The 18,879-nt window shown below is 53.1% G+C and overlaps 1 protein-coding gene and 1 non-coding gene across 4 annotated transcripts; one reads left to right on the plus strand and one right to left on the minus strand.

The window, feature by feature from the left end:
• Window positions 1–1,438: 1,438 nt before the first annotated feature.
• PGAP3 (post-GPI attachment to proteins phospholipase 3) lies at window positions 1,439–18,843 on the plus strand. Of its 3 annotated transcripts, XM_066263734.1 has the most exons (8): window positions 1,439–1,706; window positions 4,014–4,111; window positions 4,897–5,049; window positions 14,835–14,897; window positions 15,508–15,569; window positions 15,853–15,989; window positions 16,248–16,452; window positions 16,628–18,843. In XM_066263734.1, exons 1-8 carry the CDS (start codon window positions 1,526–1,528, stop codon window positions 16,686–16,688), a joined length of 960 nt encoding a protein of 319 aa, XP_066119831.1. In that variant the 5' UTR covers window positions 1,439–1,525; the 3' UTR covers window positions 16,689–18,843. The 3 variants fall into 3 exon arrangements, with proteins under 3 accessions (XP_066119831.1, XP_066119832.1, XP_066119833.1); XM_066263735.1 differs by lacking the exon at window positions 15,853–15,989; XM_066263736.1 differs by lacking the exons at window positions 15,853–15,989; window positions 16,248–16,452.
• Window positions 2,672–2,809, minus strand: LOC136327803 (U4 spliceosomal RNA). Its single transcript, XR_010729884.1, has one exon. It is a non-coding gene; the product is annotated as a U4 spliceosomal RNA (small nuclear RNA).
• Window positions 18,844–18,879: the final 36 nt, after the last annotated feature.

Consider the following 18,879-nt stretch of genomic DNA (forward strand, 5'->3'; position numbering starts at 1 on the left):
TAGTAAGGACAAAATGAAATAAGGTATTATGAAAGAACTGATCCAGCAGGTGCAAAGTAGTATTAGACCTGGTTGTTTCTTATCAGCTCCTGCAGGGGCTCAGGGGTTGTTGTTTTTTTAATTTCGGTTTCTCAATCAATAGCAACCGGTGCTCAGGTGCTCCACTCCCAACCCCAGGGACACTATTCCTGTTATATTTAACTGAAAGAGGAACCATTCACAGAAAATACAATATGAATAGTGCCTCCTGGAGTTGTGCCTTGCCTCCCCTGGTGCTAGAGCTTAGAGCTCGGGAAATGTTTGCACAACCTGTGAATAAATGGAATCCAATTTTATTTCCTGCTCATTTCACCTCCCAAGGTAAAAAAGAAAAGTTGACCAGGGATGAAGAGAGTGGGGGAGGAGGAAAGATAGTCATTAATCTGTAAACACTAATTATGCATCTAACTACAAGGCTTCCATGCTTCAATGAGATGTGTGTGTGTTAGTAGTAGTGTGGAGGGGGTAATGCTAAAGCAAGTATCCCATTCTTAAAGGTCTTCCTCTTAATTTTCCTTGAAATATTACACTTCTCCTATTTTCAGCGTGATCTGCATCATGCTGGTGATCTGACAATCCTGAATTTGTCGCCCAGTCTTATGCTTAATTATATTGTTCATTCATTAACACCTCCCTCCAAAAAAATAAAAACCCAAAATACAAAAAACACGTTTTTAGCACTATCAGGAGCCAAATTTTGTATTAGTGTTGGATGTAGAGTAGTAAACAAGACAGCAGAGGTCCCCACCCTGCCTGGGGGAAACAGACCACTGTATGCTATATCACCCTCCAGGTGTTATCACCTCAAAAGTGTTGTTTAAATTGAGACTAGAAGGATAAAAAGGAGTGAAAGTAAGAGTAACATAGGGGAGACAAAGCCAGGAGGCTAGAGAGACATGGCCCCTTGAGGTAGGTCTGGGGCGGGGGGCAAATCGTGCAGGGCTTTTGGAGTTATTTTATCCTGAAGTAATTGGGAGCCAATAAAGAATTTTAAGAAGGAAAGTGACATGGTTAAATCTGAATTTTGGGAAATGGAGCGGGAACTGGAGGGAGCGAAAGAAGAGGCAAGGAAACTAGTTAAGAGGCTACTGAGGCTGTTTCAGCGACAGATGGTATCTTTCACCAGGGTGGCGGTGCCAGAGATGGAGAGGAGCGGATAGTTCCAAGTATCTTACGAAGTGAAATCCAACAGGGCTGTTGACAGCCTCAAATAGAGACCCTGGGTACAAACAAGGCGGATGCTGATGAAAGACTGCTTTATTTTGCGTTTTAATCCACCTGGCGTCCTTCTTCCCTTAACCCTGTCACCTCTATATATAGAGATGAAATTAAAACAAGGGGCGGGGCAGACGCCCAGGAAAATCCGGGTACTTTTTATTTAAACGAAGTAGACGTCAGCGGAGAAAACAGAAAACCAAAAAACTTCCGGTTACTCCGGATGTGAAGACTCCTAAGCTTCTCCGCCGGCGGAGGGCCAAGGTGAAGGATGGCGGGCCAGACCGCGAGGCTAGTGTTGCTAGCTGGGGCGGCCGCGCTAGCCAGCGGTTCCCAGGGAGACCGCGACCCGGTTTACCGCGACTGCGTACTCGTGTGCGAGGAACGGAACTGCTCGGGGGACGCGTTGAAGCACTTCCGCTCTCACCAGCCAATCTACATGAGTCTAGCAGGTAAGCCCCGCCTCTAGCATTGGCCCCGCCCTCTTCGCTCTCAAATACCTCTGCAAGCTCTTTTTTTAAAGTTGAGTTTATTGGGATGACACTGGTAAAATTATATAGGTGCACACTTCCACAACACATGTTCTGTACACTGTATTGTGTTCACCCCCCAAGTTAACTCTTGGTCCATCACCGTTTATCCCCCCATACCCCCCCCCAATCACACATACTGCAATCACCACCCTCTGCAATCTCTGAACCTTAGTTTCCTACTCAGGATCCGTTGTGAGTAGAGCCCCAGGTAATGAGAGGCGCATCAGCCAGTTTTATTTTCCCAGAAACTTTCATTTACTTTTTATTTATTCAGTCAACTGGATATTTATTTAATGCTCCTGGGCACAGGGCACTGGAATGACACTGAAATCAGACCAGGGTTCTGTCCTTTGGGGCTCACAGTCCCCGCAGAGACATGAACCTTCGGAAGTGCAAGGTAGAGGATGATTCAATCCCTAAGGATCCTTAGATTAAGCAATAGGAGCATGTAAGGGAGGAAGGAATTGTTTCTAGCTTTGAGGGTTTGGGGGTAGCAATTATCTTGAAACATTTGGAGAAGGAAGAGCTTCTGGATGAATACATTAAATTTGGACCTGTGCCTGACCGGGCGGTGGCACAGTGGATAGAGCATCGAACTGGGATGCGGAGGACCCAGGTTCGAGACCCTGAGGTCGCCAGCTTGAGCGCGGGCTCATCTGGTTTGAGCAAAGCTCACCAGCTTGGACCCAAGGTCGCTGGCTCGAGCAAGGTGTTACTCGGTCTGCTGGAGGCCCATGGTCAAGGCACATATGAGAAAGCAATGAACAACTAAGGTATCACAATGAAAAACTGATGATTGATGCTTCTCATATCTCTTTGTTCCTGCCTGCCTGTCCCTATCTGTCCCTCTCTCTGACTCTCTGTCTCTGTTAAAAAAAAAAAAAAAAAAAAAAACTTAAAAAAAAATTGGACCTGTGACCTTAGCGGACACCTTTTGTGTGACAGGTGTCAAAATAATCAATTAGCAATAATCGCGCCTCGGATAAACCTCATTGGCTACGATACTGCCACTGCGCAAAGCTAAAATAATCTATTTTTACAACCCTTTGAGGTAGATTCCGATTTTACAGATAGGGAATTCAGAGAGTCTAAGTGCCCTGCCCAAAGTCACACAGCCAGTAAGTGGTAATGTCAAGTTTCCAGTTCTAGCCTGTTTGACTATAAGTTTGTTCGCTCGTGTGTGTGTGTGTGTGTGTGTGTGTGTATGTGTGTGACAGAGACAGAGACAGGAAAGGAGAGAGATGAGAAGCATCAATTCTTCGTTGCAGCTCCTTAATTGTTCATTGATTGTTTTCTCATATGTGCCTTGACTGGAGGGCTCCAGCTGAGCCACTGATCTCTTGCTCAAGCCAGCGACCTTGGGGTCATGTCTATGATCCCACACTCAAGCCAGCAACCCCAAGCTCAAGCTGGTGAGCTTGTGCTCAAGCCAGATGAGCCTGCACTCAAGCTGGTGACCTCAGGGTTTCGAATGTGGGTCCTCCATGTCCCAATCCGATGCTCTATCCACTGTGCCACTGCCTGGTCAGGCACAAGTTTGCTCTCTTTACTATTCCTTTCCAATTTAGACAGAGGGAACAGACAGTGGAGGCCCTGGGCAAATGTGGGCACACCCAGAGCCTTGATTTACTCAGGGAGCAGGGTGACTAAAAAGGAGTAGTATTGCCCGGTCAAGGCACATATGGGAATTGATGCCTCTTGCTCTTCCCTCCCATTCTCTCTCTCTCTCCTCTCTAAAAAATGAATAAATAAAACCTTAAAAAAAAAAGGAGTAGTATAACAAAGTTAGAAAGACAATTTAGGGCCTTGAAAGTCAGACTGAAGAATTTGGGTTTCATTTTTATAGGAAAGGGTAAGCCGGCAAGTGTTCCTCCCTGGTAAATGAGAACACATCCTGTGTTCAGGAAGGGCAGTCATAAATTCAGGTATCCATAGATGAGTCCATCAGATGTCAAGATCCTTGTCTTGAGTGAAAGGAGGTGAGAAGAAATATCTCTATTTGCTCACTGCACACCTCCACCCTCTAGAACACACACACCTTTCCTGTATGTGTATGTCCCACCATCTCTTAGCCATGCAAGTGGGAAACCAGAATTTTTAGATTTTGTTTTCTGCTTCTCTTCAACCTACAGGCCTTCTCGGCCTGCATTCAAGTTTAGGCCCATTTCCAGTTCTTTCTGTGCCTTCTATACTGGGTAGTTCACTAGGCCAATCTGTCTGTTTCAGGCTGGACCTGTCAGGACGACTGTAAGTATGAGTGTATGTGGGCCACCGTTGGCCTCTACCTCCAAGAAGGTCACAAAGTGCCTCAGTTCCATGGCAAGGTGAGTTGAAGGGGCAGGGTAGGTATGGTGGTAGTCTGGCGGGAATTAAGACACCCCCCACTTGGACCACACAGTCTGAGATATGGGGTAATGAGTGTATTGAATGGGGCAGGTGCCTATTCTTCTCAAAATCTGCTGGGTTTTATTTGGGAATCAGATGGGACCAAGGTGTCGGCCTCTGGATTTGGAGTAGGATCTCCTCAGAGAGCGGTGCTGGGCTTCTTAGGGCTGTGGGATGCCCACCTTGCCATGGGAACACATTCCCTGACCCACCACAGCATCTTCTCTGTCGCTTCTTCAGCAGGAGTCTGGATGGAAACAGTAATACCCCTCAGATTGTCTAGTTTGCTGGTGCCTTTTGATCCAATAATGATCTTGTTCCCGCCTGTTGTTAGCATGAATTATTCTCCCAGCTTGTCACAGAGTAAGCTGGGGCTCAGAGGGCTGTGGTCGGGGTAAAGGAGGTTATTAGGACCTCTGTCTTCTAGATGGCAGATCTATGCTGTTTCCACGAGGCTGTACTGAGCCACCTGCACCGGCTCGCCTGATCTTCCCAGAGACTAGGCTTACAGTGCCGAGTGCTGGCCAGGATGGAGGGATGACACTCAGCCAGACACTGGCAGGGAGCTCACTGACTCAAAGAGGGACTGAGCCCGAGGCTTTGGCCAGGTCCAGGGCTGAGGCACCAGCTCAGGACCGACTGATGCAGCAAGTCAAGAGAAAACAGATTGGGCCAACTGGGGGTTGCTTGCGCCTCAGGCCCCCTCCATGTGTTCCTTTTTCAGTGGCCCTTCTCCCGGTTCCTGTTCTTCCAAGAGCCAGCTTCTGCTGTGGCCTCTTTCTTCAATGGCCTGACCAGCCTGGTGATGCTCTGTCGCTACCGCACCTTCGTGCCAGCCTCCTCTCCTATGTACCCCACCTGCATGGCCTTCGCCTGGGTAGGTACCCTGGCAGGACTCCTGCTTTACACCCTCCCTAGGAAGGGGCAACTCTTTGATTCCTACTCTCACCCTACAGTGCTGCCACCCACCTAGCTTCCCCTCTGTTTCTCGGGGCTGCGATTGCAGGGTGGCCAGGCCTGGGAAGATTAAAGGGAAGGTTCTGAATCGTGTCTTACCTTTCTGGCAGAGTCCTATGACAAGCTGTTGGGAGGGAGGGAGAGAGGAAAGAGCTATTGTTCTTGTCCTGAAGAAGGAAGCCACTAAAAGCCCCAATAGGACAGTTTACAAACATAGAAGGGAGCATGCTGAAGCCATGGTCTTTCCAAGGACCCCCCTGGAGAACTGGAAGCAATCTCCACCTCAGCCCAGGCCTGGAAGCAGTGGCAGCCACAGCACTCCATCTAGAGCTCAGCCTGGTCTTAGACCTGCCAGAGAGAAGCAGAAATATGTTCCATCTGATCACCTAGAGAGGGCTCTGAGCTTCACAGTGTGGTTGGTCAGAAGAGCCAGCAGCGAGGGCTGGCAATTATGTGAGAAGCACGGACTGTGGTACAGGTTTGAACTGTGACAACCTGGGGGAGGGGGTGAGAGTAAAAGGTTGCTATGGAGATGTTTAGATCAAGAGCTACCATTGTAAGCCTTAGGGAAACAAAGCCCCACTCACTCATCTTCCTGACATCAAAGCAGCCATTCTTTCACGTATTGAACACCTACTGTGTGCCAGGCACTTCGTTGGCTGTTGGAGTCCAAACAGATGGGTCCCTGGCCTCCAGTACTAATCACACAATTGAATGTAAAAGTGCAGCAGGAGAGAGGTATTGTAGGCATGTGTGATAGGGACTAGATGAGTATGGGGCGATCAGGGAAGGCTTCCCTGAGGAGGGGGAATACAAGGGAAGATCAGAATAGCGAGTGAATATTAGCTAGGTGAATTCAGGGAGAATAGGAGGAGTTGTCTAGGGAGAAGACTCAGAATGTACACAGGCAGAAGAGAGCTTAAGTTGTATGAGGACTTAAATGGCCAGGAGGCCTGCTGTGCAGGAAGCCAGGAAATGGGGTGTGAGACCGGTGGATGGGTGGGCAGTAGCCAGGGCCAGCCCACGGCGATCCTGGGGGTATACTAGGGCACTTTAGATCTTGACTTGCAAAGCATCAGGAAGCAATGAGGGTCAGAGAAAAGGAATTTCGTGAATAGATTGCTTGGAAGCTCATTCTGGCTACTGTACAGAGAACAGACAGGTGGGGGCAGGAGTGGATGCAGGGGGCCTTGGTAGTGTTAGCATAGGGCACAGTAGCAAGAGAGGCGGCATGGGTCTTGGGAAGGGCTCCAGAGTCCACACTCTTATTGTCCTGGCTGTGCTGACGAGCTTCAGCAGAGGGCTAGATGAGGAGAGAAGAATCAAGGATGACCCCTGTGTTTCCACTTATGAGACAGTGACAGAAGCTGTGATGAGAGTGGATGAGGTCACCAGGGAGGACTTAGGCAGCAAAAAGGGCAGGGGACTAGGATGGAGCCCTGAGGAACCCTAAAATGTAATGGCTGGACAGAGGAGGCTGAGGCAGCAATGGAAATGGGGACCAGGGGGTAGGTAGAAAACTGGAATGTTGAATGGTTGGGGGAGTCTGGGGCCACGGACGGGAAGGAAAGAGTAGGCTGTTCTCGCGAATTCTGCTGGACAGTCAAGGAAGAGGAGAACTGAGGACATGAGGAAAACTGGTAGTGTGGGGGTGCCGAGAAGTCCAGGCTGAGCCCCAGACTGGGGAGATGGGGACAAGGAGGAGAGCAGGAGAGAAGGCCGTTACTCCTCTGGGAAGTACTGACCTCCCTAATACTGTCCATTCAACAGATATTAATAGTACTTGTTATGAATTATGGAACAAAAATCACATGATGGACCTTGTCCTAAGTACTTTACTTACATTTTCTCATTGAATCCTAATAGCACTATAAGGAAAAACTGCCTCAAGTTAACAGCCTGCCTGACCAGTGGGGGCGCAGTGGGGATGCTGAGGTCCCAGGTTCAAAACCCCCTAGGTTGCCGGCTTGAGCGCAGGCTCACCAGCTTGAGCATAGGGTCACTGGCTTGAGTATGGGATCATGAACATGATCCTGTGGCCGCTGGCTTGAGCCCAAGGTCACTGGCTTAAGCCCAAAGGTTGCTGGCTTGAGCCCAAGGTCGCTGGATTGAGCAAAGGGTCACTGGCTCAGCTGGAGCCTCCTGTCAAGACATGTTTGAGAAGAAATCAGTGAACAACTATAGTGCCGCAACTATGAGTTGATGGTTCTCATCTCTCTCCTTTTCTCTCTCTCTCTCTCTCTCAAAAAAAACAAAAACAAAAACAAAACTACAAAAACAAAAAAAACCTAGTGATAATAAAAAGTAAATAAAATTAACAGCCAATAAGAGTGAATAGTGGAGACAGGGTGGCATCCGGGGCTGTCTAACTCCAGGGCCCAAGCGTTAAGCCCCCCTGCTGGCCTGTCTCCACGGACTGTAACAAATGCTGGCTGAGCACTTGCTGTGGGTAGAAACGCGGTTAGCACAGTGGGAATGAAGCCCCTGCCTCAGAAGCTGAGCCCAGTGGGAGGTGCAGGTCCAGCCAGGCTGGGAGGCAGAGAGCCGGCAAGCCGAGGAGGGCTTGGGTAGAAGGCCCTGGGAGTCATGATGCAGGGAGACCATATGGAGAAATCTGTCCAGGAAGCCCGGGGTGGGGAGCCTTCCCAGGGGATGTGCAGGCCTGGTCAGGCTTAGACATGTACACCTAGGGGAGAGGAGGTTGGATTCCAGCATTCCGGCTGGCGGTAGAGCAGGAACGAAGGTACGGCAGCTGGAGAGTGTGGGGCCTCAGCAGATGGCCTGGGAAGGTCAGCCTGGCCCTGCGCGGCTGTGCGAATGGGACAGAGGGAGGGAAGGAGGAGCAGAGAGCACCTGGTGCCGGACAGGGGCAGGGACTGTTGTGGAGGCAGGGGTCTGGCATCAGTCAGCACACACTGTCCCGGGCCTGGGTGGGCTGGAACCCCCACTGCTGTTGAGGTCTCTCACAGAAAAGGGGATGTGGTCTGGTCTAAGACAGCAGGAAGGGCGGGGAAACAGGAGGGCGCACCTTCCCCCTTTCCCTTGGGGTTCCTCCGGAGACACTGCCTGTCTGGGCCCACTTCCCGCACCGCCCTGGCCCTTGCCCCTAACAGAGAGCGCAGGTCAGCCCGGCCTGAACTCAGACCAAAGCTCAGAGCCTTGGACAGACCCGAGGGGCTGAGTGGGCCTCAGAGGGCCCCGGCTTTGGTCTCCATGCTGTGTGCCGAGAAACCAGCGGTTATTTCATGACTCTCAGGGACAGAGCAGGAGCTGTTAGGTTGGGAGAGGTGAACGCCTGGGTCCTGGGTGCTGGGGCACTCTACAGGATACAGTGTTCTGGGACGTGGAACCCCTCATGCCACCACTAGGCCCTTGAGGGACAGAGTATCAGTGTCCACGCTCCCTTTGATCATCCAGTTTGGATGCACCCTTGATCTTTTCATCCTCTATGTGTTTGCAGGACGAAGGGATCCTGCCTGTACGGAGGGTGTGGCGGTGGACTTTGTCCCGGGCTGGGTCTTCTGGAGCAGGGGGGCTCCTGAGTTCTGTTGGGGTGGGGGAGGAAGGCCCCTCACCTGCTCCAGGTTAGATCATGGGCAGGTTGTCTCAGTCTTTTCCTCTGGGAAATGAGGCGACCTTGCCCCCAGCAGGGCTAATGAAACTTTGACATTTAAGTCTGAGCTTGGGCTGGGCAGTGGCCAGGCTTTGGGGGAGCTTGCCAAAGCTTGGTACACCATGGACCTTTGACTTTATGGAACTGGGGGCCCCTGCTCTCTGCCAAACCAGTTCCCTGCCCCTTCATCCAGCATGGAAAAGTCCTCAGGGGTAGAAGTGAGAGCATGAGGGGCCCAGGAAAGCCCAGACAGTCTGCAGGATGATTTATGGAGATGGAGACTGAGTGTGCTCTACCTTTGCTGAGGAAACTTCAAGAAGAGATAGAGTAAGGCCACAGCAGGGTGATGGTTAGACTTTAGGAAGGACTTCCCAATCTTCAGACAGGAGCCAGTGAAACAGGCAATGGCAGGAAATCAAAGAATCTTTTTAGATGGTGTAAAAAGCTTACCTCCTCCCATCTCCATCGGCCTCTTCTCTGCCTCTCTCAGGAGTGAACTGGGGCAAGCTTGCCCTGCATGAAGCAGGGGATGAGACACCATGGCCTCCGGGGGGGGGGGGCCAGGAAGGCAGCAGGCAGCAGGCGTCATAGTTAACATTCTGCCTCCCCCGCTTCTGAGACACCGAGCTATTTAAAGACCCGCTTGTCCCCGCAGCCACGGTGTCAGTGACAACCCCGAGTACTGGGGCTTAGCACAAGGGTCGGATTCCTGACAGATCTGGCTCACTTGGCATCCAATCAGTTTCACGGCTGTGATATTTCTGTCTCAATTTCCTTATTTTCCAACAGACTGAAACATCCTCTTGCTCTCTCCCCACCCAGCCTTCCCTGTCCCCCTTCATTCCCACCCTAACTGGCACCCTGCCCCTGGCCTCCCCCCTTTCCTTAGTGTTTATAAGGAGTTCTTGGTGCCCGCTGGGCCAGCCCATCATCCTCCTGGCCTGCCTGATTGGCCAGCTGCCCCATCTGCCTCCCCACTCTACTCAAGCTTGGCTGCGGAGGCCAGGAGCAGCCACCCACTTGCATCTTGGGGGCTTTCCCTTCCTTCCACGTCCCTCTGTCCACTTTGCTTGAGTCTTGATTACAAACCAGGTGAAGGGAACTAATATCTGTCTAGTGTCTCCACTGAAGATAATAGCTTAGGAGCCAGGAGAAGGGGGCTCTTTCTATAGCTGAGGTGTCTATTTTCTGGGGTCAAGAGATCCCTGGTATGACCTGGTACATTGTGACCCTTGAGGAAGCAGAAAGTGGAGTCAGGTAAAGGGAAATGGTGTAGGGTCAGCCTGCTGGACATGGTGAAGAAAACACATTTATGTAGCACCTACTGTATTCCAGGTGGCAGTAACGGCAGCCATCCACTGAGTGGCTTCTTAGTGCCAGGCATGTCGCCGACATCGTCCTCACAGCCCTCTTAGGCATGAGTACTGTTACTAACCTTGCTTTGTAAGTGAGGCAACTGAGGCACAGAGAAGCTGTTATTTGCTCAAGATCACACAGCTATTTAGGGAATAAGAACATGAACCAAGGGTCTACCTCTTCGGAAAGGCTCCAGGCATTCTGTCCCCAGCCTGGACCTGTGCTGTGGGATGGGCCTGGGCAGCTGTGGGGAGACCTCTGCTTCTCCACCTGGACTTCCCCGGCCTGAGAGGCAGACTTGGCCTCTCCCGTCTGTGGAGAGATGTGAGGGTCTCATGCTAATCAACAAGGTGGGGAGAAGTAAAGTAAGGCCTAATGTTTTACTCTGTCCTGGGCACTGGGCTGTACACTGTACCTGAATTATTCCTTCAATCTTACCAATGCTATGATTATTCACATTTTACAGATGAGAAAACTGAGGCACAACAAATAAAAAAAGAAACCTGCCCCAGGACTCAGGAAGAGCAGAGCTGGAATTTGAGCCCTGGCAGTCTGGCTCTAGGGACAACATTCTTTTTTTTTAAGATTTTAGTTATTGATTTTAGAGAAAGGATAGATATAGAGAGAGAAAGGGAGGGAGGAGTGGAAAGCATCAACCTGTAGTAGTTGCTTCTCGTACACCCTGACCAGGCAAGCCCGGGGTTTCGGACCGGCAACCTCAGTGTTCCAGTCAACCCTTTATCCACTGCGCCAGCACAGGTCAGGCAGGGCCTACATTCTTCTTCTTTTTCTTTTTCCCTTTTATTAAGTTATATGTAGCATTTAGTAGTTTTTAAAAATTGATTTTAAAGAGAGAGGAAGGGAGAGAGAGAGACAGGAACATCGATCTGCTCCTGTATGTGCCTGACCAGGGCTCGAACTGACAACCTCTGTACTTTGAGTCGACTATCCAGCCAGGGCTCATTTTTGGTTGTTTTGTGTTTTGTTTTGTTTTTTAAAGATTTTTTATTTACTGATTTTACAGAGAGAGGAGAGGTGGGCAACAGAGAGTAGTTGCTTCACTCTAGCTGTTTGTTGGTTGCTTGTCATATGTGCCTTGACCATGCAAGCCCCGGGTTTCGAACCAGTGACCTCAGTGTTCCGGGTCAGCACTCTATCCACTGTGCCACCAGAGGCCAGGCAGGACTTACATTTTTGTTTGTTTGTTTGTTTTCAAGATGTTTTATTTATTTATTTGAGAGAAAGAGAGAGAGAGAGAGAGAGAGAAAGGGAGTGTGGGGAGGAACAGGAACTCCCCATCAACTTGTAGTAGTTGCTTCTTGTATGTGCCTTGATGAGGCAAGCAGGGGTTTCTTTTTTTTTTCTCCTTATATTTTATTTTCTTTAGTGCCTTGACTAGGCAAGCCCGGGGTTTTGAACCGGCGACCTCAGGGTTCCAGGTCGATGCTTTACCCACTGTGCCAACACAGGTCAGGCCAAGCAGGGGTTTCTAACTAGCGGCCTCAGCATCCCAGGTCTATGCTCTATCCACTGCGCCGCCCCGGGTCAGGCAGGACCTACTTTTTTTATTTATTTAAGTGAGAGGAGGGGAGATAGACTCCTCTATGTACCCAACTGGGATCCACTTGGCAACCCCCATCTGGGGCTGATGCTTGAATCAACTGAGCTATCCTCAGTGCCAGGACAATGCTCAAATCAATAGAGGAGGGGAAGGGGGAGAAAATGGGGAGAGGAAGGGCGAGAGAAGCAGATGGTAGCTTCTCTTGTGTGCTCTGACTGGGAATCGAACCCAGGACGTCCAATAGCCGGGCCGACGCTCCACCCACTAAGCCAACTGGCCAGGGCCAGGGCCTACATTCTTTTTTTTTTTTTTTTTTTTTTTACAGAGGCAGATATAGACAGGGACAGACAGGAACGGAACAGAGAGAGATGAGAAGCATCAATCATTAGTTTCTCCTTGCGCATTGCGACTTCTTAGTTGTTCATTGATTGCTTTTTTTTTTTTTTTTTTTTTTTGTATTTTTCTGAAGATAGAAACGGGGAGAGACAGTCAGATAGACTCCCACATGCGCCCGAACGGGATCCACCCGGCACGCCCACCAGGGGGTGAAGCTCTGCCCACCAGGGAGCGATGCTCTGCCCCTCCGGGGCGTCGCTCTGCTGAGACCAGAGCCACTCTAGCGCCTGAGGCAGAGGCCAAGGAGCCATCCCCAGCGCCCGGGCCATCTTTGCTCCAATGGAGCCTCGGCTGCGGGAGGGGAAGAGAGAGACAGAGAGGAAGGAGAGGGGGAGGGGTGGAGAAGCAGATGGGTGCTTCTCCTGTGTGCCCTGGCCGGGAATCGAACCCGGGACTTCTGCACGCCAGGCTGATGCTCTACCACTGAGCCAACTGGCCAGGGCCTGATTGCTTTCTCATATGTGCCTTGACCGTGGGCCTTCAGCAGACCGAGTAACCCCTTGCTGGAGCCAGCGACCTTGGGTCCAAACCGGTGAGCTTTTGCTCAAACCAGATGAGCCCGCGCTCAAGCCGGCGACCTTGGGGTCTCGAACCTGGATCCTTCCGCATCCCAGTCCAACACTTTATCTACTGCGCCACCGCCTGGTCAGGCATGGGCCTACATTCTTAATGACACTATCTCCCAGGTCTGAGGAGAGGGTCTGAAGAGGAACCCCTACCTGACCTGTGGTGGTGCAGTGGGTAAAGCATTCGACCTGGAATGCTGAGGTTGCTGGTTCAAAGCCCTGAGCTTGCCTGGTCAAGGCACATATGGGAAGCAACTATATACTATGAGTTGATGCTTCCCACTCCTCCCCACTCCCTTTCTCTCTTTCTCTCTCTCCTCTCTCTAAAAGTCAATAAATAAATAAATAGGAGCCCCCCACAATGGGATACTAAGAGAAGACTTCTCCAGGGTACGGAGGCAGTTGAACAGGGGACTGAGCAGCCTCCACCCCTGTGCCCTACAACTGAAGTAGCTAAGTCCTGGCCCCGTGCACAGCCCCGCCCGCTTCAGTGTTCCAACCGCCAAGCCAAACCGCCACTTAGATCAGTCTTTTTGTCACCTCCCCCTTCCTGCCGGTGACAAGGAGGCCTGGCTGGCTTCCAGTCCCTTCTGCCGTTCTCTCCACCTGCCTCTCACGCTGGCTCCAGGGCCATTCTCCCTAAGGATGCCCTTTCCTGTCCTGCCTGGGCGACCTGGCCCACGTGGTCACCTGGGGCTCCAGCCTGGAGCTTGCTCCTCTCCCCATGCTGACTCGGAACATCACACATCGTGGGAGCAGTGTCTAAGAAGCCACCCTGTTCTGTCCCATTCTCTAGGCTCCAGACCATGCCTCCATTACTGTTTCTGGGGAAGGGACAGCAGGAGGGACAGGACAGGATGGCCATCCTCAAAGGAAGAAACAGCCCGGCCTCGAACAATCACCTGACATCAGGGCTGGAAAGGGATGAGGGAGCACTTAGGCCAGCCCCTGGTTTGTCCCAGAGGGAAGCCCGGACCTTGGCCAGGTCTTAAGCATAAGCAGCGCGACTTGGCCCAGGACCCAGGCCAGGCAGGCGTGTACAAGGAGCCTCCAGAGACTTCTAGGGCCACCTTGCTTTGCAAGGAGAGCCCTGCCAGTGCCCTCCCCTTGCCTTCCCATTCTCTTAGAAGCCCCCTTGGGCCTTCGTGGGGCAGCTCACCCTGCCGACCCAGAGTCCTACTGCACTGCCCGAGGGGGAGTGGCTTCTTACCCTGCTCCCTGGGTCACTGCCTGGCCAGTGTTCCTGGTGCACTGGACCCCAGTGAGCTGCCACTGGCCGTCCCCCTTCTCCTCTCAGGCGGGGTTGTCCCGTCCTAGTGCATCCCTCTCTACCTCCAGGCCATTCAAACTGTTTCTTCCCTTGGCTCCTTGTCACTGGTTTCCCAGCCCTTCCTCCCAGCCCCGTTAAGTGTCTCTGCCTCAGTCCACTCTTCTTTCAGTAATTTGGGCCTCTGGGTGGATAGGGTGGCCCCTGTAAAAATTGCTGGCACCGACTCCCACAAGATCTAGGGCTCATTTGCAGGAGGATGTGTACTCTCTCCTTGCAGTTGATTTCCAGAAAGAAGGTATCAACGACTCCCCTGGGCCCTTGCCCACCACAGCCCCGCCAGCCCTGCTCCTCTGCTGCTTCCGGGGAACAGCAGCCACCGGTCCAGCGGGTTGGGCCGGCCCAACCAGGAGGAAGCTGGGCTCGGTTGGCAGCCTCCTCCTCCTCCTCCTCCTCCTCCTCCTCCTCCTCCTCCGAGACTTGGCCCCAGTGGGATCTGCTTGATCTCCCTCTCTTGCTTGCTTGCCCCAGACACACCCCAAGCTGGCTCGAGCCCCTCCACCCCACCCACTTCATTCCCGCCCCCAGAGGCTGAGGTCACTGGCTCCCCTGGCCTAGGTGGGGCTGTGATCACCTGCAAGTTGGGGAAGGAGGCGAGGCCCCCCCGGGGGCTGTTGTCTTAGGATTGAGTAACCAGGGAAATCAACTTTGCCAGAACTGGTTCCCAGGTCAGGCCAGAAACCTATAGAGGCTTCAAGCCCCCTTTGGGGGTTCAGGGAAGCTGAGCCTGTGCGAGCTGGGCCGGGAGAGAGTGGAGGGGCCCAGTTTGTTTAGTGGGCTCCAGGAGCGTGGGGAAGCACTCCTTCCCAAAAGGGACCGAGTGTGAGCCTTCTGGGAGCCCTTCCCACCTTGGGGTACCACACTCACAAGCCGCCTCCCTCTTCAGGTCTCCCTCAATGCTTGGTTCTGGTCCACAGTCTTCCACACCAAGGACACGGACCTCACAGAGGTGAGCACCCCTCCTGTTCTGTCTCCTGCTCCCGGAGGTGGGGCAGAGCCCGCCTTGGGTCGCACGCTGACTCCAGTTAGGAGCACTTGCCCTGTGCTGGGCACTGCAGACCTGGGAGCGCACTGGAGCCTCACTTAACGCTTGTGAGGCAGGTGTGATCATTATTGGCTCTTCTTAACCGACGAGGCAGCTGAGCCTTGGAAAAGCGAGATCATTGCCCAGGGTCACCCAGCTGGTAGAGGGGAGCAGTCAGGGTTGGAGCCCCGGCTGTGGAACTCCAGCCGGTGCTCTACATTCTACGGCATACTCTGATGTTCCGGAGTCTTCGCAGGCCCCCTCCACCAGTAAATACAGTGTCACTGCTTGAGCACAGTTTTTAAAAATTGTGTTATATGAATACAAGGTTCAGTCTGTTAAATTCAGATTTGGAACAGGAATAGGCAGAAAAAGCGGAAGACACCACCCACACTGACCCTAGACCTGGCTGTGCCTCTGCACCCGTCCTTGTCCCCAGCCCGGAGGGTGCTCTCTGGGCCCTGCCCTCCATTAAGCTTTGTCCACTTGGTACTGCCCTCCCACTGGCCCCTCATCCAGCTCTCCCTGCCCTCAGAAAATGGACTACTTCTGCGCCTCCACCGTCATCTTACACTCCATCTATCTGTGCTGTGTCAGGTGAGCCCACCTTGGCGGCTGCAGGGCATGGACAGGCCCTGGGCCGAGAGGGGTCGCAGCCACCTGGGGTAGGACGTGGGGCCCCGGCTCTTTCCCAGGAGCTGTAGCACTTGGTCCCAGGCCCCTGGGAGGGAGGAGATTGGAGGCGTGCCCAGCTGGCCTGTGTGGATGGGGGAGAGGGGCAGGGGCTTCCATGTGCTGCTGTGGGGGGGAAGGGGTACCCCAGGGAATGCTGCTGGGGCTGGGCCACCCTCCGTCTGAGCAGCTCCGGGTGGTGGGGCAGGACTGTGGGGCTGCAGCGTCCGGCGGTAGCCAGTGCCTTCCGGGCTCTCCTGCTGCTAATGCTGACCGCGCACGTCTCCTACCTGAGCCTCGTCCGCTTTGACTATGGCTACAACCTGATGGCTAATGTGGCAATTGGTGAGGCAGGACTGGGGTTCCCCGGGGCTGGGTCAGCTGCAGAGCTGCTGGCTTGTGGTGAGGGTGGAGGGTTGGTGCTGTTCCTGGAGAAGAAGCTTCTAGAAGTCCTTCGGTGGGGGAAGGGGAAAGATATGGGTTAGGAGAAAGGGGAGGCTGGGAGGAGAATCTGGGACGACCCTGGGGTCAAAGAGCATGGATAGGGGACACTGTGTGGGGCGGGGGGAGCAGATCCGGGAGTGAGCCTCTCCCCACCCTCAGGCCTGGTGAACTTGGTGTGGTGGCTGGCCTGGTGCTTATGGAACCAGCAGCAGCTGCCTCACGTGCGCAAGTGCATGGTGGTGGTCCTGCTGCTGCAGGGACTGTCCCTGCTCGAACTGCTGGACTTCCCACCTCTCTTCTGGGTTCTGGATGCCCACGCCATCTGGCACATCAGCACCATCCCTGTCCACATCCTCTTTTTTAGGTGGGTACTACTTCCAGCCCAGGGCTCACCGTCCTTGAGCCCTTCCTCACTCACTCTATCCCGAGACTGAGTTCTGTTTTTTTTACCCCTGCCAACTTGTCTGCACTCACCCGCCCCCACCCCTAGGGGGTGCTCTCAGAGCCAAATTTCACAGGGCTTTTTCCACTGCCCACAGCTTCCTGGAAGAGGACAGCCTGTACCTGCTGAAGGAATCAAAGGCCATCAAGCTGGACTGAAGGCCCTGGGAGCGGCTCTGCCCTATTGGGGATTCTGCCCCCTCCCTTCTGGTTCTCTTCTCCCCACTCCTTGAGTTGATTTATTTTTTGAACTTAGTCATGAAGATGCCTGACCAGGCAGTGCAGTGGATAGAGCGTCAGACTGGGACGCGGAGGACCCGGGTTCGATTCCCTGAGGTCTCCAGCTTGAGCGCGGGCTCATCGGATTTGAGCAAGGCTGACCAACTTGAGCCCAAGGTTGCTGGCTCAAGCAAGGGGTCACTCGGTCTGCTGTAGCCCTCTGGTCAAGGCACATATGAGAAAGCAATCAATGAACAAATAACTAAGGTGTCGCAACGAAGAATTGATGCTTCTCATCTCTCTCCCTTCCTGTCTGTCTGTCCCAATCTGTCCCTCTCTCTGACTCTCTCTGTCTCTGCCACAAAAAAACAAACAACAAACAAAAAAACCCAACTTAGTCATGAAGAGGTGGGCCCAGAATTATGTAAGTTGCCCACCACCTTGCTCGCCCTCACAGGTCTTGGCATCTGTTCAGATCTAACCTCTGAGGATCTGGGGCTAGAGGATGGACAGCCTCTCTGGTTCCTGCACTGAACCGGGTGGAACTGTGTTCTTCGCTCCGCGGAGAGGAGAGCTGCCTCTGCCTCCCCGGCAGTCACGTCCTCACGGCCCTGGGCTGCTGGGGTGGTAGCCAGAGCCCTCTGTCTCGCTAGGAGACCAGGTGCCAGGCCTTCCTGCAAGAAGTGGGGTCCCCTTCTCTTACCCCTGTGCCCTCCAGGGACCACTAGGTGGCACTAGACTCTTGCTCTTTGGCTGCCCACATTTCAAGGCAAGTCTCATTCCCCCCATCAGACTTTGGGGAACCCTGATGCTGGGGTTGGGGAGCAGACTCACCCTGACTCTGCTTGGGCCAGGACCCCAGAGAGCCCTGGACAGGTATCCCCCCCCCCAGGCTGTGGTGTTGTTCTAGTTGGGAGCCTACACACAAGTGTGTAAGGGAGTGCGGACCAGACTGAGTGTGTAAGTGACGTAGTGGTGGGAACGGGCTTTCGGTGTATAAAATACTGGGTGGGACATTGTGTGAGCCCTGCGCTGGTGCCATGTGGAGAGTGGGTGGGGAGCATGTGAGTAGTTTTAAAGTGTATGTGGGCCCTGGCCAGTTTGCTCAGAGGATAGAGCATCGACCCGGCATGCGGAAGTCCCAGGTTTGATCCCCAGTCAGAGCACACATGAAAAGCGACCATCTGCTTCTCTTCCCCACCCTCTCCTCCTTCTCTCTCTCTTCCCCTCTCTCAGCCAGTGGCTCGAGTGTTGGCGCTGGATGCCAAGGATAACTCAGTTAATTTGAGCATTGGCCCCAGATGGGGCTTGGGTGGATCCTGGTTGGGGCACATGCAGGAGTCTGTCTCTATCTCCCCTCCTCTCACTTTAATAGTAATAAAGTGTGTGCGTTGGGGAGGAGCAGGTGAGTTAGTGTGGGTTAAGGTAGTACACATAGACTGAGTGTGCCACACAGTGAGGGGAGGTTGGAGCAGGGTGAGGGAGTGAAGTCACTGTCAACAGCCATTTATTGAGCACAAAGCCCCAGGCCTGTGGAAAGCCAGGATACTCCCAGGATCTGGCTGGGGGTGTGGGTGTCCAGGCTGCATGTGTGTGTGTTTGTTGCCCCCCACTTTGCAAACCACATAGGTCCCCCCCTCAAACTCAAGATCACCCCCCCAGAACCATCCCTTTGGGAGGCAGAGGGAGGAGGGAAATGGGGTCTTCCAGGCCCCTCCAGCCTCCCCGTCTCCTCCCTCACCCCAGTGTCCTGCCTGCTAAGCCCCTTCGCTACAGCCTGGCCCTGAGGGAGGAGGGAACGGCTGTGGCTGGCAGGGGTCACGCTGTAAAGCTGTAAAGGTGACCCCTGCTAGTTTCTGGCAGTCCTTCAAGGATAGAGTGTGGAGCTCCAGAAACTTCCTATCCACAGGGAGTCTGTGATTGGAGCAAGGAGTCCTCTTGCTCTTTCCCTGCCGCCTCTCCCTCCCTGGGGGTAGGGGCCCTGTGCTTGGACTTCAACTGCGGGGACTTGGGTGGTCATGTTAATTAATTTTGACCCTGAGAACTATTTTAAAGTTGGACGGTAAAGAGGGACATTCTTAATAAACCAATTTTCAGCCTCAACCTTTGCTCAGCTCATTGGTGTGAGTAG

Source organism: Saccopteryx bilineata, chromosome 2 (assembly GCF_036850765.1).
Source record: "Saccopteryx bilineata isolate mSacBil1 chromosome 2, mSacBil1_pri_phased_curated, whole genome shotgun sequence".
Classification (NCBI taxonomy): domain Eukaryota; kingdom Metazoa; phylum Chordata; class Mammalia; order Chiroptera; family Emballonuridae; genus Saccopteryx; species Saccopteryx bilineata.